The following is a 15,722-nucleotide window of genomic DNA, read 5'->3' as shown; positions in this document are numbered from 1 at the left end:
ATTGCGGAAGTTTAAATAAGCATAATTCTTTTATTTCATATTTAATTTCCTTTATTTTGTATTTAATTGCACTTCTAATTATCGCATTTTTATTGTTATTGTATTTAATTGCACTTTTAATTATCGTACTTTTTAATTATCGCAAGTTTATTTTATCGCACTTTTATTATTCGCAATTTCATTATCGTTATTTACTTTACGCTTTAAATTAAGTCTTGTATTTATTTATTATTTTACATTTGGTTTTAACTGCGACTAAAGTTTTAAAATCGACAAACCTGTCATTAAACGGTAAAAACCCCCTTTATAATAATAATATTACTTATATATATATATTTGTATTTTTATAAAAGTAAACTAATATAGCGTTAAGCTTTGTTTAAAGATTTTCCCTGTGGAACGAACCGGACTTACTAAAAACTATACTACTGTACGATTAGGTACACTGCCTATAAGTGTTGTAGCAAGGTTTAAGTATATCCATTCTCTAAATAAATAAATATCTTGTGTAAAATTGTATCGTATTTAATAGTATTTCCTTGTAAAATTTAATAGTATTTTATACCCCTTAGCTTTAAACATCAAATATTCACAACAATTAGTGGCAATTATCACGTCCAACTAATTCAATAATAATCCACAGAACTTCTGTCTGCATAATAATTCATTCGAGGAATGTTTTGCTTGTGTCTATCTCGTCAAACATTTATAAAAGCATCTCAGTCCAAAAATATAGATTTCAAAGGCATTTAATAAAGCAGTTGTAAAAACAGCGCATGTATTCTCAGTCCCAAAAATGTAAAGAGTAAAAGGGAGCAAATGAACTCACGATAATGTATTTTGTAGTAAAAATACATATGACGATATTGAACAATGCAGGGTTTGGCCATGGATTCACGAACCTAGATCATTTGCATATTCATTAATACATATAATCGTATTCGAATGAATATATATATAAATTTATTAATTACATTATTTTTATATTAATAACATATATTTTTAATTTGTATATACATTCAAATGATTAATATTTTTATAGTTATATTAATGTATATGTATATCTGTTTCATGTTATATATATATATATATATATATATATATATATATATATATATATATATATATCTAAAATAGTTTATTAATATAGTTAATATATACTTATAATCCTAATAATAATATTTTTAAAACTTTTATCTTTATATTCTTAATACTTTTAATAATAATAATATTGATCCTAATACTTTTTGTTTTAATGATAACTTTAAATAAATTGTTAGTAATGATAATAGGTTTTTAATAATAAAAGCACTGATAATGATAGTCTTATTAATAATAATAATGATAGGATAAAATGATAGTTTTTATAAACATAATATTTTTAACAATAATGGTAAATTTAATAAACATGAAACTTTTTATAGAAATTTTACTAATCATAATACTAATAATAATAACAATAATGATAATAATAATAATGATAATAATAATAATAATCATAATAATAATAATACTTAGTACTAATAATATTAACCATAATATACTGTCAGTTGGGCATTCCTTGAGAAAGCTTTATGTTGTTTTGGTTTTCACCCCATGATGATAAAAATGGATAATGACTTGTGTTTCCTCTGCAAGATTCTCTATCTGTGTTAATGGTGAAGCACATGGATATTTTAAGGGTGGTAGGGGTTTAAGGCAAGGAGACCCTATGTCTCCTTACCTATTCACTTTGGTTATGGAGGTGTTGTCATTGATTTTATCTCAAAAGATTCTGAGAAATAAGGAGTTTAAATATCATTTTGGGTGCAAAAAGCTTAAAATATCTCATTTGTACTTTGTAGATGACTTAATGGTGCTATGTCATGGTGATTTAGCTTATGTTAAAGTTAATAAAGAAGCTTTAGATGATTTTAGTAGAGTTTCAGGGTTGCACCCTAATCTTGGTAAAAGTACTGTATTTTTTGGGAATGTTGATGAAGAGGTTAAAGGTAATATTCTACAGTTATTGCCATTCACTATTGGTAAACTTCCTATGAAATATTTAGGGGTGCCTTTATTGGCCAAAAGATTAGGAGTTAGTGATTGCAGGTGCTTAATTGATAAGGTTAAAGCTAAAGTGCTGAGTTGGAGGAACAAAAAGCTGTCATATGCAGGAAGGCTCTAGTTGATCTCATCTGTACTTGCATCTATGCAGATTTATTGGGCTTCAGTGTATATGTTACCTAATTCTGTGGTAAATGATATTGAAAAAGTGCTTAAAGGGTTCTTGTGGAGTCAAAGTTTATGTTAAAAAGGCAAAGCTAAAATTGCATGGAAGTCAGTGTGTTTGCCTAAGGAGCAGGGTGGTTTGGGTATTAAACCTTTAAAGCAATGGAATGAGGTTCTTTTAATTAGATAGTTGTGGAAAATTATAGCACAAGAGGATTCATTGTGGGCAAAATGGGTTAATGTGGTGAAACTTAAAGGTAAAAGTATATGGCAAGTTCAGATGGAAAATTCTGACAGTTGAGGGTGGAGACAGTTGATTGAGCTGAGAAACAGAATTAAGCCCCATATTTCTTATGTTATTGGCAATGGTATGAAAATCTTAGCATGGTTTGATAAATGGAGTTCAATTGGTAGCTTGGATCGTGTTGTAAATAGAAGGGATAATGTGACGCCCCATACTAAATCATCATGTACGGACCATCATCAACAGGATCATTACAAGGTTAAGTACTATATGCGTTTTCAAAACAGAGTTTGCATTCATTAATAAAAGTGACGTCATAACATACGTCAATTGTTTTACAATCAAAAGTATGTTTCACTAAGTAGAAGCATTAAATAAGTGTACGTGACCATAATGGTCGTTACATAACATAAGTTCATAAGTATTTGAATGCAAGATAAGTAGTCATGCGAATACAACTCTAGGCAGCGGGTTCTACAGCACAACAAGTATGATAGCGGAAGCGACTTCAAGCACCTGAGAAAATACATGCTTAAAAGGTCAACACAAAGGTTGGTGAGCTATAGTTTAAGTATAACAGTAATGTAAGTAGGCCACGAGATTTCAGTGCTACAACGAGCGTTTCAAAAGTATGTAAAAGTATATGCTTAACCGTGGGCACCCGGTAACTAACTTAACGTTTAATGTACCCCCTTAAAGTGCACTTGGCAAGTGCGTATAACCTCGAAGTATTAAACACTCGTTAAATGCTAGCGCGACTAGCCCGAGTGGGGATATCAAACCCTATGGATCCATATCTAAGATTCGCGTTCACGGTTCAAAAACCAATGATTAAACGTTACCGAGCTAAAGGGAATGTTTCTGCCGTTATATAACCCACACATATATAAAGTTTAAGTACTCGTGCCTAGTATGTAAAACATAAAATCCGCATGTATTCTCAGTTCCCAAAATAAGTTAAAGTAAAAAGGGAATGCTATAACTCACAATGATTAGTAGTAACGGTAAGGTAGTAGTCGGAAAGTGGTGTGCAAGTAACGGTCCAAACGTCCTCAACCTAAGTCAAATAGCACTAAGTCAATAAGTCGTCTCAAAAGGTTTACAAGTACGTAATTAAGGTCATAAGGGTCATCATCAATCATCATTAAACAAAAGGTAACAAGTAAGACTCGTTTATGAAAGTCGTTTAAAACAAAGGCTGACTTCGGTCAGTCACCACGGCCTCTACACAAACCGAACAGAGGTGAGGCCAGTGGCTATTTCTCTGTATATGAGTCGCTTAAGTGTGGTTAAATTTACAGAAGCTAACTCGTCTTCGTTTGACCGTGGCAACGGTATAAGTGCGAGTAGGTCTGAAATTTCTGCACAACGTTAAACGGACATAGTGACGATCAGAGGGCCATAAATCCTAAACCGTAACTCGGATGAAGATGAGTCCTAAATGAAAAATTATCTACTCGAAAAGTTCTATCCAAAAATCACGATGGGATCAGCCCAGACCTACTGGTCTGGTCCAGAAACAGCTGAACAGACCCTGTTGGACAGAAACAGTGGGTTTTGGAGAGTTCCGGTTGTCTCGGTGCTTGATGTTCATCATGGTTCTCATCCTTGATGCGTATAGCTTCAAGTGTACAACTCGTTGATGTGTTAACATCATTTTGACCAAGGTTTGTCCATCATAACTCAAGTGCAAGTGTTGTAAGTGTTTTGATGAACCAAGGTTACATCAAGGCTTAGTTTCAACACTTACATGAACTTTAGAAGTAAAAACAAGTTATAAACTTAAATCAACAACTAGTAAAGTGTATGTAAGCTTTATAGCTTTTGTTTATGACAAATTTTGAAGACCATAAGCTAGATAACTTAGATCTTTCAAAGGTATTTGAAGTTGTAACTAGTAAGTTACACTTCCATGTTCTTGAAACTTATAAGTTAACTTTTAAGTTCAAGAGTATTATGAGATCAAGACTAACTAGTAGCACTTGACCAACAAACCAACAACCAAGTAATCTAAGTGCATAAAAGTAAAGAAACAAGTTAATTAAACAAGTAGCTAGTTCAAGTGTTGTTCATACTTTAAAGATTCAACCAAAGTTGATCTTTAAGTAAAGTAAACCTCAAGTTTACTTCCATGACTTGCAAGTATGATTTTAACAATAAAGAACTCATAATCTATGAAACAAATAAAGTAGAAAACTAATTAAACAATAAAATGATTCATAGTTGCTCATACTTTTAAAGATTCAACCCAAGTTGATCTTTAAGTGAAGTAACTTCAAAGTTACTTCAAGAACTTACAAGTAAAGAGTTTATACAACTATGAACTTTAATTATTTGAAACAAAATATGTAGAACATAACTAGATAGATTATGTTCTTGAATGTTCTTGTTGTAACAAGAAAAAGATGAAGAAATCAAACTATTAAGTTTGCTTCTTGAAACATGAAAGTAAGTAAGTAAGCAACTTAGTAACTAACAAGTAATCAAAGACAAGTAACCTTTAAACAACAAGGAACTACAAATGATGATGATGAATGATTTTGGCCACGGTTTTAGAAAGAAAAAAAAAGAGGAAGAAAAGTCTTCAAGTAACTTACAAATTAGAGAGAAAAAGGAGAGAAAGTTTGAGAGAATTTGTGTGTGTTTGAAATGAGAGAGTATGAAGTAAAATGAAATGAAGATTTTTGAAACAAAACTCTCCTAAAGGGAGAGCTTGGCCGACGGTTTGGGGAAGCTAGGGGAGGAGGGATTTAACCACTAGTTTATTACATGTAAAGCCTTGTTAAAGTTGGATAAAATGGGTGCATGCATGGGGATTATGGCAACTAGATTCCATTTACAAGTTAACTATCTAGTTCCATGCTAAACTAATACTTACAAGTATTAACATGGGCTAGTTAATCCATAATATAAGTAGGGTGGGCTTAGAAGCCCAAGTCAAGAGTCCATTATACTAATAAAGCCCAAGTGCAAGTAGTTTAACAATTAAATCCAATTAAAGCCCAAGTACTTAACTAATCACCTTAGTTAATTAAAATGATTAATAAAATTAATCATGGATGTAAATAATATCTTAAAACATTATTCGTGCAAGTTCCGGGTGTCACAAAGACGTTTCGGGCATTTAAAGTTCAAGTACGGGCAATTAAAGCAACATGTAAATGTAATAACATACATTCGTTTAATCAAGCGTATTAATAATAATAATTATTAATAAATAACGTTGGAAAAACCAGGGTCGTTACATTACCCACCTGTTAAAGAAAATTTCGTCCCGAAATTTTAAGCTGAATCTGAAGGTGATGGAGGAGGTGGGAAAAGGTGAGGATACTTCTGTCTCATGCGGTCCTCTCGTTCCCAAGTAAACTCAGGTCCTCGTTTGGAATTCCATCGAACTCGGACGATCGGAATCCTATTGTGTTTCAACTCCTTGACTTCTTTTTCCATGATTTCAACAGGCTCTTCCACAAAGTGGAGTTTGTCATCGATAGTAAGTTCCTCCAATGGTATGATAAGTTCAGGTGGAGCAAGACACTTCTTCAAGTTTGATACATGGAAGGTAGGATGAACTGAGCTCAATTGTGCTGGAAGATCAAGACGATAAGCAACGGGTCCAACACGTTCCAAAATTTCAAATGGACCAATGTACCGCGGGTTTAACTTTCCGCGTTTCCCAAAACGAATCACACCCTTCCAAGGTGCAACCTTCAACATAACACGATCACCAACGTTGAATTCAAAGTCTTTACGTTTAAGATCAGCATAACTCTTTTGGCGATCACGGGCTACCTTGAGTCTGTTTTGAATCTGAGCAATCTTTTCCGAGGTTTCATGGACTATCTCGGGCCCGGTGAGTTGCACTTCACCTAGCTCGGCCCAACAAAGAAGAGAACGGCACTTGCGGCCATACAACGCTTCAAAAGGTGCAGCTTTAATGCTCGAGTGATAACTGTTGTTGTACGAGAATTCGGCGAGTGGCAAATGCCTTTCCCAGGCCTTTCCAAAATCAATAACACATGCACGTAGCATGTCCTCCAAGGTTTGAATTGTTCGTTCACTTTGCCCGTCAGTCTGAGGGTGATATGCAGTGCTCATGTCGAGACGAGTTCCCATGGCTTCTTGTAGAGAATGCCAAAATCTAGAAACAAAACGAGGGTCGCGATCGGAGATGATTGATATAGGTATACCGTGTCGTGATACGACCTCTTTGATATAAAGTTGAGCAAGCCTCTCCATTGTATCGGTCTCTTTCATTGCTAAGAAGTGTGCAGATTTTGTAAGACGATCAACAATAACCCAAATGGTATCATATCAGCCCACCGTCTTTGGTAGCTTGGTGATAAAGTCCATAGTTATCATCTCCCACTTCCATTGTGGGATTTCTGGTTGTTGAAGTAACCCAGAAGGTTTTTGATGCTCGGCTTTAACTTTTGAGCAAGTCAAACACTTACTAACATAAGATGCAACATCTTTCTTGAGATTGGGCCACCAATACTGTTCTTTAATATCATGATACATCTTGCCCGCTCCGGGATGAATCGAATATCTAGACTTATGAGCTTCATCAAGTATGAGACTCCGTAGATCTCCATAACGTGGTACCCAAATTCTTCCGGCATAACATCGGAGTCCGGATTCCCTAACTTCGAATTTGGAGACGAGGATGTTCAAATACTCATACCGCAAGTGCTTCTCTATGAGAGCCTGTTCTTGGGCTGCTCGGATTTGGTTCTGGAGATTGGAATGAATCGTGATGTTCAATGCTCGAACACGAAGAGGTGCCGATCTCTCCTTTAGGCTTAATGCGTCAGCAACAACGTTGGCTTTACCCGGATGATAGCGAAGTTCACACTTGTAATCATTTAGTGTCTCAATCCATCTTCGTTGTCTCATATTCAAATGTTTCTGATCGAATATATGCTGGAGACTCTTGTGATCGGTGAAGATAGTGCATTTAGTCTCATACAGATAGTGCCTCCACAATTTGAGTGCGAAGACAACGGCTCCAAGTTCAAGATCGTGTGTGGTATAGTTTCGTTCGTGGATCTTAAGTTGACGAGAAGCATAGGTGATGACCTTCATGCATTGCATCAGTACACAACCATAACCAGTTTTCGAGGCGTCGCAGTAAACAACAAAATCGTCATTACCCTCAGGAAGTGATAAGATAGGTGCGGTGGTTAACTTCTGTTTCAAGAATTGAAATGCCTTCTCTTGTTCGTCTCCCCAAACAAATTTCTTTCCTTTGTGAGTGAGTGCGATTAACGGACGTGAAATCAGAGAGAAACCTTCGATAAACCTTCGGTAGTAACCGGCAAGACCCAAAAATTGGCGGATGTGAGTCGGAGTAGTGGGGGTCTCCCACCTGCTGATCGCTTCTATCTTGGCGGGATCAACTTTGATGCCCTGGTCACTCACAACATGACCCAAAAACTGAACTTCCTTCAACCAGAATTCACACTTAGAAAACTTCGCGTAGAGTTGCTCTCGTCTCAAGAGCTCAAGTACTAATCGGAGATGATGCTCGTGTTCTTCTTCGCTCTTAGAGTAGATGAGGATATCATCAATGAAGACTATAACAAACTTGTCCAAGTACGGCTTGCAAACACGGTTCATAAGGTCCATAAATACAGCAGGTGCATTGGTTAGACCGAATGGCATTACAAGAAACTCATAATGACCATAGCGGGTTCTAAATACAGTTTTCATCACGTCGCTTTCTTTCACCCTCAACTGGTGATAGCCCGATCGCAAATCGATCTTTGAGTAAACACACGATCCTTGCAGTTGGTCAAAAAGATCGTCAATCCGTGGAAGAGGATACCGATTCTTGATTGTTAATTTGTTAAGCTCACGGTAGTCGATACACATTCGGAAGGATCCATCCTTCTTCTTCACAAACAATACAGGTGCGCCCCACAGCGAAGAACTTGGTTGAATAAACCCTCGATCAAGTAACTCTTGTAGTTGGCTTTGCAATTCTTGCATCTCGGAAGGTGCAAGTCTATAGGGTGCGCGAGCTACAGGTGCAGCTCCTGGCACTAAGTCAATCTGAAACTCTACTGCCCTCGGTGGCGGTAATCCAGGCAGTTCTTCGGGAAAGACATCGGAAAACTCGTTCACAATACGCACATCTTCCACTTTCTTCTCCTCGGTTCCTACGGTTTTCACATGAGCTAGGACAGCAAGGCGTCCCTTCTTCATTATCTTTTGCGCTTTCACGCAACTAATGAGGTTCAGTTGTGAGGTACATCTCTCGCCATAAATGGTTAGTGGCTCACCGTCTCCTTGGGGTATACGAAGAGCTTTGTCTCCACAAATAATCTCGGATCTAATCTTAGTCAACCAATCCATACCAATAATAACATCAAAACTTCCCAACTTAATAGGAATCAAGTCTATCTCAAAGTCTACACCGGCTATGTTGATAATAGCCCCTCGGCCAATTTGGTCCACTTTTTCAAGTTTTCCGTTGGCTACCTCGACAAGCATACTTTCCTTTAAGGGAACTAACGACCAATCTAACTTATCACAAAAATGTCTACACACATAGCTCCTATCGGCACCAGTATCGAATAGGACAGAAGCTAAAAGATTGTTGATTTTGAATATACCTGTTACCAAGTCGGGGTTGTCGCGTGCATCTCTTGCATTAACATTGAAGGCTCTAGCACGTGGTGGTCCGCCATCCTTACGCTTGTTAGGACACTCGTTTCTGAAATGGCCCGTCTTTCCACATTCATAACACTTCTTAGGCCCATTGTTGTTGTGGTTTGGCTTCACATTCAAAGTGGTAACCTTGCAATCCTTGCCAACATGTCCAGATCGTTGGCACTTCTCACAGATAACATTGCAATACCCAGTGTGGTGCTTGTAGCACCTATTGCATTGTGGTAAGGTTCCTTTGTAGTTCGGATTGGTGCGGTTGTTGTTGTTGGGGTTGGTGTTGTTGTTGTGCATGTTGTTGTTTTGCCTGAACCCTTCATGTCGTTTTGCCGGGTTTTGATCATAGTTCCTACCCCTGTTGTTGTGGTTGTTGTCCCATTTCCTCTTTTCACCACTACCAGTTTCAAACTTAGCCTTCTCCGGCTCGTCCAGGATGATTTGATTCAAGAGAGTATGCGCCATGCGCATTGCTTCGGGAACGCTTGGTGGCTTGGATGAGGTAACATTACCCTTGATGGACTTAGGAAGTCCCGAGAAGTATTTCTCCAAACGCTTAAATTCGGGGGTGACCATGGTTGGACACATAAGAGCCAATTCCAAAAACCTACGGTTGTAGCTGTTAAGGTCGTTCCCTACAGTTTTCAATTGCATAAATTCGATTTCCATCTTTTGAATCTCGGTTCTCGGACAGTATTCCTCGATCATAGCACATTTAAATTCTTCCCAAGGCGTAGCATACGCCTCATCAATTCCTTGCGCTTGGGCCATGGTATTCCACCATGTAAGCGCGCCATCAGAAAGTGTGCAAGATGCAAATTTCGTTTTGTTAGCCTCAGAACAATTGCTAACCCTGAATACCGATTCCAACTTTTCGAACCATCTGGTGAGACCGACGGGTCCCTCAGTGCCACTGAAGTAGTGTGGCTTGCAGCTTTGAAATTCCTTGTAAGTACACCCATCTCGGACGACAGGTGGATTGACAGGCGGTGGTGGTGGAGCTTGGGGTTGTCTTTCAGCTAGTGCAGCAGCGACTCGCTCGTTAATCATTTCCTCAATTTGTGCCGCGGTAGGGGTAGATCTCCCGTTGGCCATGATATTCTATACAAACATTTTGACTCAAGTCAAAATCCATTATGCAAATAATAATAGTACATTATATAACAACCAACATGAAAACAGCACAACACATGTTGATTAAATAACGCAAGCAGATATAAGTACCACAAAACCATGAGATGATAACGTAAATAGAACACTTGCGCAAGAAGTAAGCAACACAAATTCCATTCATTAATGATAATAAGTTCATACATTACAATAAGTTCGTACATTACATAAGTGAAATATGAAATTACAAAAGAGATTACAATACAGAATCTAGTACAAAGTCCTACGGCGATGGTGGGTACAAGATGTCCAAAACATGAGCCAACTGCTCCTCGAGCTCAGTAACTCGAGTCTGGAGAATCTCAATCTCCCGCCTCATTTCCTCATTAGAGGAAGATGGTGGGGCAGGTGGTGCTGGCAGTGCAGGTGGAGCCGGTGGTGCTGAAGTGGATGGTCCGGCTCTGGGTGGAGACGGTAATATCTGTGGGTCGGCGGGGTACGGCACCAGCCATTTACGAGCAGTGATCCTACGACGCCGACCATAAGCGTCAGTGACAGTACGACCAGGAATTATGCCAGCGAAGCGATACCGCTTCTTTGGCGGGGTAGAAGGTGCCTGAATCGGTCGGTCAGCGGGATCCTCCTCATCACTGGAGTCGTCAGATGAGGTGTCGTCTGAAGAAGCATCGGTGGAAGAACCGTCGTCTGAATCATGCGGTGGTGGCGCGGGTGGCTCAACATATCCGAAAGCGGCCAACATCTGTCGGTGTCGGCCTGGCGTAATCACGGCTAAGCGGCCGTCGGCAGTGCGTCGGCAAGGTGTGCGCCAGTGCGAGCCAGTTGCCTCGGGGGTCTGGAAGAAGATGCCGGGATAGGCACACTAGAGCTAGCTCCAGAACTAGAGGTGCCGGGGTCGCCAGTGGGTGTCGGGGCCGGAATATCGGCAGCAGCAGCAGCAGGTGCAGCAGTAGGTGGAACAACGGGGTCTGAGCCTGTGCTGCCCGGAATGTCAACAGGTGGAACGTCCGACATCTGAACAAGGAAAAGTAAATTTTCCCTGTCAGTAAGCACGCAAATACTAGGCCAACAGTTTAAAATCATGTATAACAGTAAGTAGCATGGCAATATCGGCAAATCGTATGAATGTAGCATGCAATCGGAAGCAAGTAGCATCATGCAGTAGTGATATCATATAGTAGCATACGGCATATAGCAGTAAAAGTAAGCAGCAGCATGCAGTAAACACAGCGGAAACAAGTAAACTAGCAAGTTGTAGATTAGTCCTATTAGTGAATCCTACTCGGGTCGGTCTTAGACTCACTAATGCAACCTAATTCCCTACAACCAATGCTCTGATACCAAATGTGACGCCCCGTACTAAATCATCATGTACGGACCATCATCAACAGGATCATTACAAGGTTAAGTACTATATGCGTTTTCAAAACAGAGTTTGCATTCATTAATAAAAGTGACGTCATAACATACGTCAATTGTTTTACAATCAAAAGTATGCTTCACTAAGTAGAAGCATTAAATAAGTGTACTTGACCATAATGGTCGTTACATAACATAAGTTCATAAGTAAAAAGTTTGAATGCAAGATAAGTAGTCATGCGAATACAACTCTAGGCAGCGGGTTCTACAGCACAACAAGTATGATAGCGGAAGCGACTTCAAGCACCTGAGAAAATACATGCTTAAAAGGTCAACACAAAGGTTGGTGAGCTATAGTTTAAGTATAACAGTAATGTAAGTAGGCCACGAGATTTCAGTGCTACAACGAGCGTTTCAAAAGTATGTAAAAGTATATGCTTAACCGTGGGCACCCGGTAACTAACTTAACGTTTAATGTACCCCCTTAAAGTGCACTTGGCAAGTGCGTATAACCTCGAAGTATTAAACACTCGTTAAATGCTAGCGCGACTAGCCCGAGTGGGGATGTCAAACCCTATGGATCCATATCTAAGATTCGCGTTCACGGTTCAAAAACCAATGATTAAACGTTACCGAGCTAAAGGGAATGTTTCTGCCGTTATATAACCCACACATATATAAAGTTTAAGTACTCGTGTCTAGTATGTAAAACATAAAATCCGCATGTATTCTCAGTTCCCAAAATAAGTTAAAGTAAAAAGGGAATGCTATAACTCACAATGATTAGTAGTAACGGTAAGGTAGTAGTCGGAAAGTGGTGTGCAAGTAACGGTCCAAACGTCCTCAACCTAAGTCAAATAGCACTAAGTCAATAAGTCATCTCAAAAGGTTTACAAGTACGTAATTAAGGTCATAAGGGTCATCATCAATCATCATTAAACAAAAGGTAACAAGTAAGACTCGTTTATGAAAGTCGTTTAAAACAAAGGCTGACTTCGGTCAGTCACCACGGCTTCTACACAAACCGAAAAGAGGTGAGGCCAGTGGCTATGGCTCTGTATATGAGTCGCTTAAGTGTGGTTAAATTTACAGAAGCTAACTCGTCTTCGTTTGACCGTGGCAACGGTATAAGTGCGAGTAGGTCTGAAATTTCTGCACAACGTTAAACGGACATAGTGACGATCGGAGGGCCATAAATCCTAAACCGTAACTCGGATGAAGACGAGTCCTAAATGAAAAATTATCTACTCGAAAAGTTCTATCCAAAAATAACGATGGGATCAGCCCAGAGCTACTGGTCTGGTCCAGAAACAGCTGAACAGACCCTGTTGGACAGAAACAGTGGGTTTTGGAGAGTTCCGGTTGTCTCGGTGCTTGATGTTCATCATGGTTCTCATCCTTGATGCGTATAGCTTCAAGTGTACAACTCGTTGATGTGTTAACATCATTTTGACCAAGGTTTGTCCATCATAACTCAAGTGCAAGTGTTGTAAGTGTTTTGATGAACCAAGGTTACATCAAGGCTTAGTTTCAACACTTACATGAACTTTAGAAGTAAAAACAAGTTATAAACTTAAATCAACAACTAGTAAAGTGTATGTAAGCTTTATAGCTTTTGTTTATGACAAATTTTGAAGACCATAAGCTAGATAACTTAGATCTTTCAAAGGTATTTGAAGTTGTAACTAGTAAGTTACACTTCCATGTTCTTGAAACTTATAAGTTAACTTTTAAGTTCAAGAGTATTATGAGATCAAGACTAACTAGTAGCACTTGACCAACAAACCAACAACCAAGTAATCTAAGTGCATAAAAGTAAAGAAACAAGTTAATTAAACAAGTAGCTAGTTCAAGTGTTGTTCATACTTTAAAGATTCAACCAAAGTTGATCTTTAAGTAAAGTAAACCTCAAGTTTACTTCCATGACTTGCAAGTATGATTTTAACAACAAAGAACTCATAATCTATGAAACAAATAAAGTAGAAAACTAATTAAACAATAAAATGATTCATAGTTGCTCATACTTTTAAAGATTCAACCCAAGTTGATCTTTAAGTGAAGTAACTTCAAAGTTACTTCAAGAACTTACAAGTAAAGAGTTTATACAACTATGAACTTTAATTCTTTGAAACAAAATATGTAGAACATAACTAGATAGATTATGTTCTTGAATGTTCTTGTTGTAACAAGAAAAAGATGAAGAAATCAAACTATTAAGTTTGCTTCTTGAAACATGAAAGTAAGTAAGTAAGCAACTTAGTAACTAACAAGTAATCAAAGACAAGTAACCTTTAAACAACAAGGAACTACAAATGATGATGATGAATGATTTTGGCCACGGTTTTAGAAAGAAAAAAAAAGAGGAAGAAAAGTCTTCAAGTAACTTACAAATTAGAGAGAAAAAGGAGAGAAAGTTTGAGAGAATTTGTGTGTGTTTGAAATGAGAGAGTATGAAGTAAAATGAAATGAAGATTTTTGAAACAAAACTCTCCTAAAGGGAGAGTTTGGCCGACGGTTTGGGGAAGCTAGGGGAGGAGGGATTTAACCACTAGTTTATTACATGTAAAGCCTTGTTAAAGTTGGATAAAATGGGTGCATGCATGGGGATTATGGCAACTAGATTCCATTTACAAGTTAACTATCTAGTTCCATGCTAAACTAATACTTACAAGTATTAACATGGGCTAGTTAATCCATAATATAAGTAGGGTGGGCTTAGAAGCCCAAGTCAAGAGTCCATTATACTAATAAAGCCCAAGTGCAAGTAGTTTAACAATTAAATCCAATTAAAGCCCAAGTACTTAACTAATCACCTTAGTTAATTAAAATGATTAATAAAATTAATCATGGATGTAAATAATATCTTAAAATATTATTCGTGCAAGTTCCGGGTGTCACAAAGACGTTTCGGGCATTTAAAGTTCAAGTACGGGAAATTAAAGCAACATGTAAATGTAATAACATACATTCGTTTAATCAAGCGTATTAATAATAATAATTATTAATAAATAACGTTGGAAAAACCAGGGTCGTTACAGATAAATATCAAGCTAGACTAAGTGATGATCTGAAAGTGGCTCAAATCATTTAGAACAATAGCTGGATATGGCCTGATGAATGGAAAATTAAGTATCCTAGTCTATTTAGCATTAATGTTCATGTGTTGCAAGATAATGAGGATGATGTATGCAGGTTAAGTAATGATGGAAGTATCAGCAGATACCAAACTAGTAAAGCTTGGGTTAATCTGAGAGAAAATAAACCTAAAGTGAGTTGGTATCATGTTATTTGGTTCAAACAGGCTACCCCTAAACATGATTTTGTACTCTGGTTGGTAATTCAAAATAGGCTGGTGACTCAAGATAAGTTGCAGAAATGGTATCCTAATCTTCAGCTTAAATGTGTGCTTTGTGATCTTGAAGTTGATTCTCATAAGCATTTGTTTTATAGTTGTGCATATTCTTCAGCCATATGGGGTATGGTAAATAGAAAATTGTTATTCAAGGGGTTACCTAATGATCTGCAACGAATTATGGTCATGCTCTCTGGTTACCCTTATTCTAAAAATATTTGGAATGTGATTAATAGAATTGTTATTGCTGCAGTGGTGTATTATGTGTGGCAAGAAAGGAATTATAGAATTTTCAAGGGTAGGAAAAGATCTGAGCTTGAATTAAAGGGAATTATTGAGCAATTTGTTAGATTCAAGTTGTTGACTTTAAAAGTTAAAGGAAGTCAAGCTGTTGAAAAAGCTGCAAAAATGTGGGAGCTGAGCTGGGTGAATTTGAAGTTTCAAGTTAGTAATGGGCAGAGTTTGCTCTAATTGTTAGAGTGTTGCATAGGCTCTTTTGAGTGTTTGTTTTGGTGTGTTTGTATTGGTGTTTTGTGTTTTGGCCAGGTTTGATCCTGGGCCTTGTTGTATTGACTCTGATTTTATTAATGTTATTATCTCTTTTGCCGGGAAAAAAAAATTAACCATAATAATTCTAATACTTAATAATAACAATAACCATAATAATAATAATAATAATAATAATAATAATAATAATAATAATAATAATAATAATAATAATAATAATAATAATAAATATTAAAGAAAACTACCTTATAAAATCGG

The 15,722-nt window shown here is 37.4% G+C and overlaps 1 protein-coding gene across 1 annotated transcript; it reads left to right on the top strand.

Annotated features, from left to right (window-relative positions):
* The first annotated feature begins 1,615 nt into the window (after positions 1-1,615).
* LOC139864064 (uncharacterized) lies at positions 1,616-15,428 on the top strand. The gene is made up of 3 exons (XM_071852649.1): positions 1,616-2,107; positions 2,198-2,236; positions 14,697-15,428. The coding sequence occupies exons 1-3, from the start codon at positions 1,616-1,618 to the stop codon at positions 15,426-15,428; spliced, it is 1,263 nt and encodes a 420-aa protein (XP_071708750.1).
* Positions 15,429-15,722: the final 294 nt, after the last annotated feature.

This window comes from Rutidosis leptorrhynchoides, chromosome 8 (assembly GCF_046630445.1).
Source record: "Rutidosis leptorrhynchoides isolate AG116_Rl617_1_P2 chromosome 8, CSIRO_AGI_Rlap_v1, whole genome shotgun sequence".
NCBI classification, from domain to species: domain Eukaryota; kingdom Viridiplantae; phylum Streptophyta; class Magnoliopsida; order Asterales; family Asteraceae; genus Rutidosis; species Rutidosis leptorrhynchoides.
The sequence above is the reverse complement of the archived record's forward strand: the minus strand, read 5'-3'. Positions and strand labels throughout refer to the sequence as shown.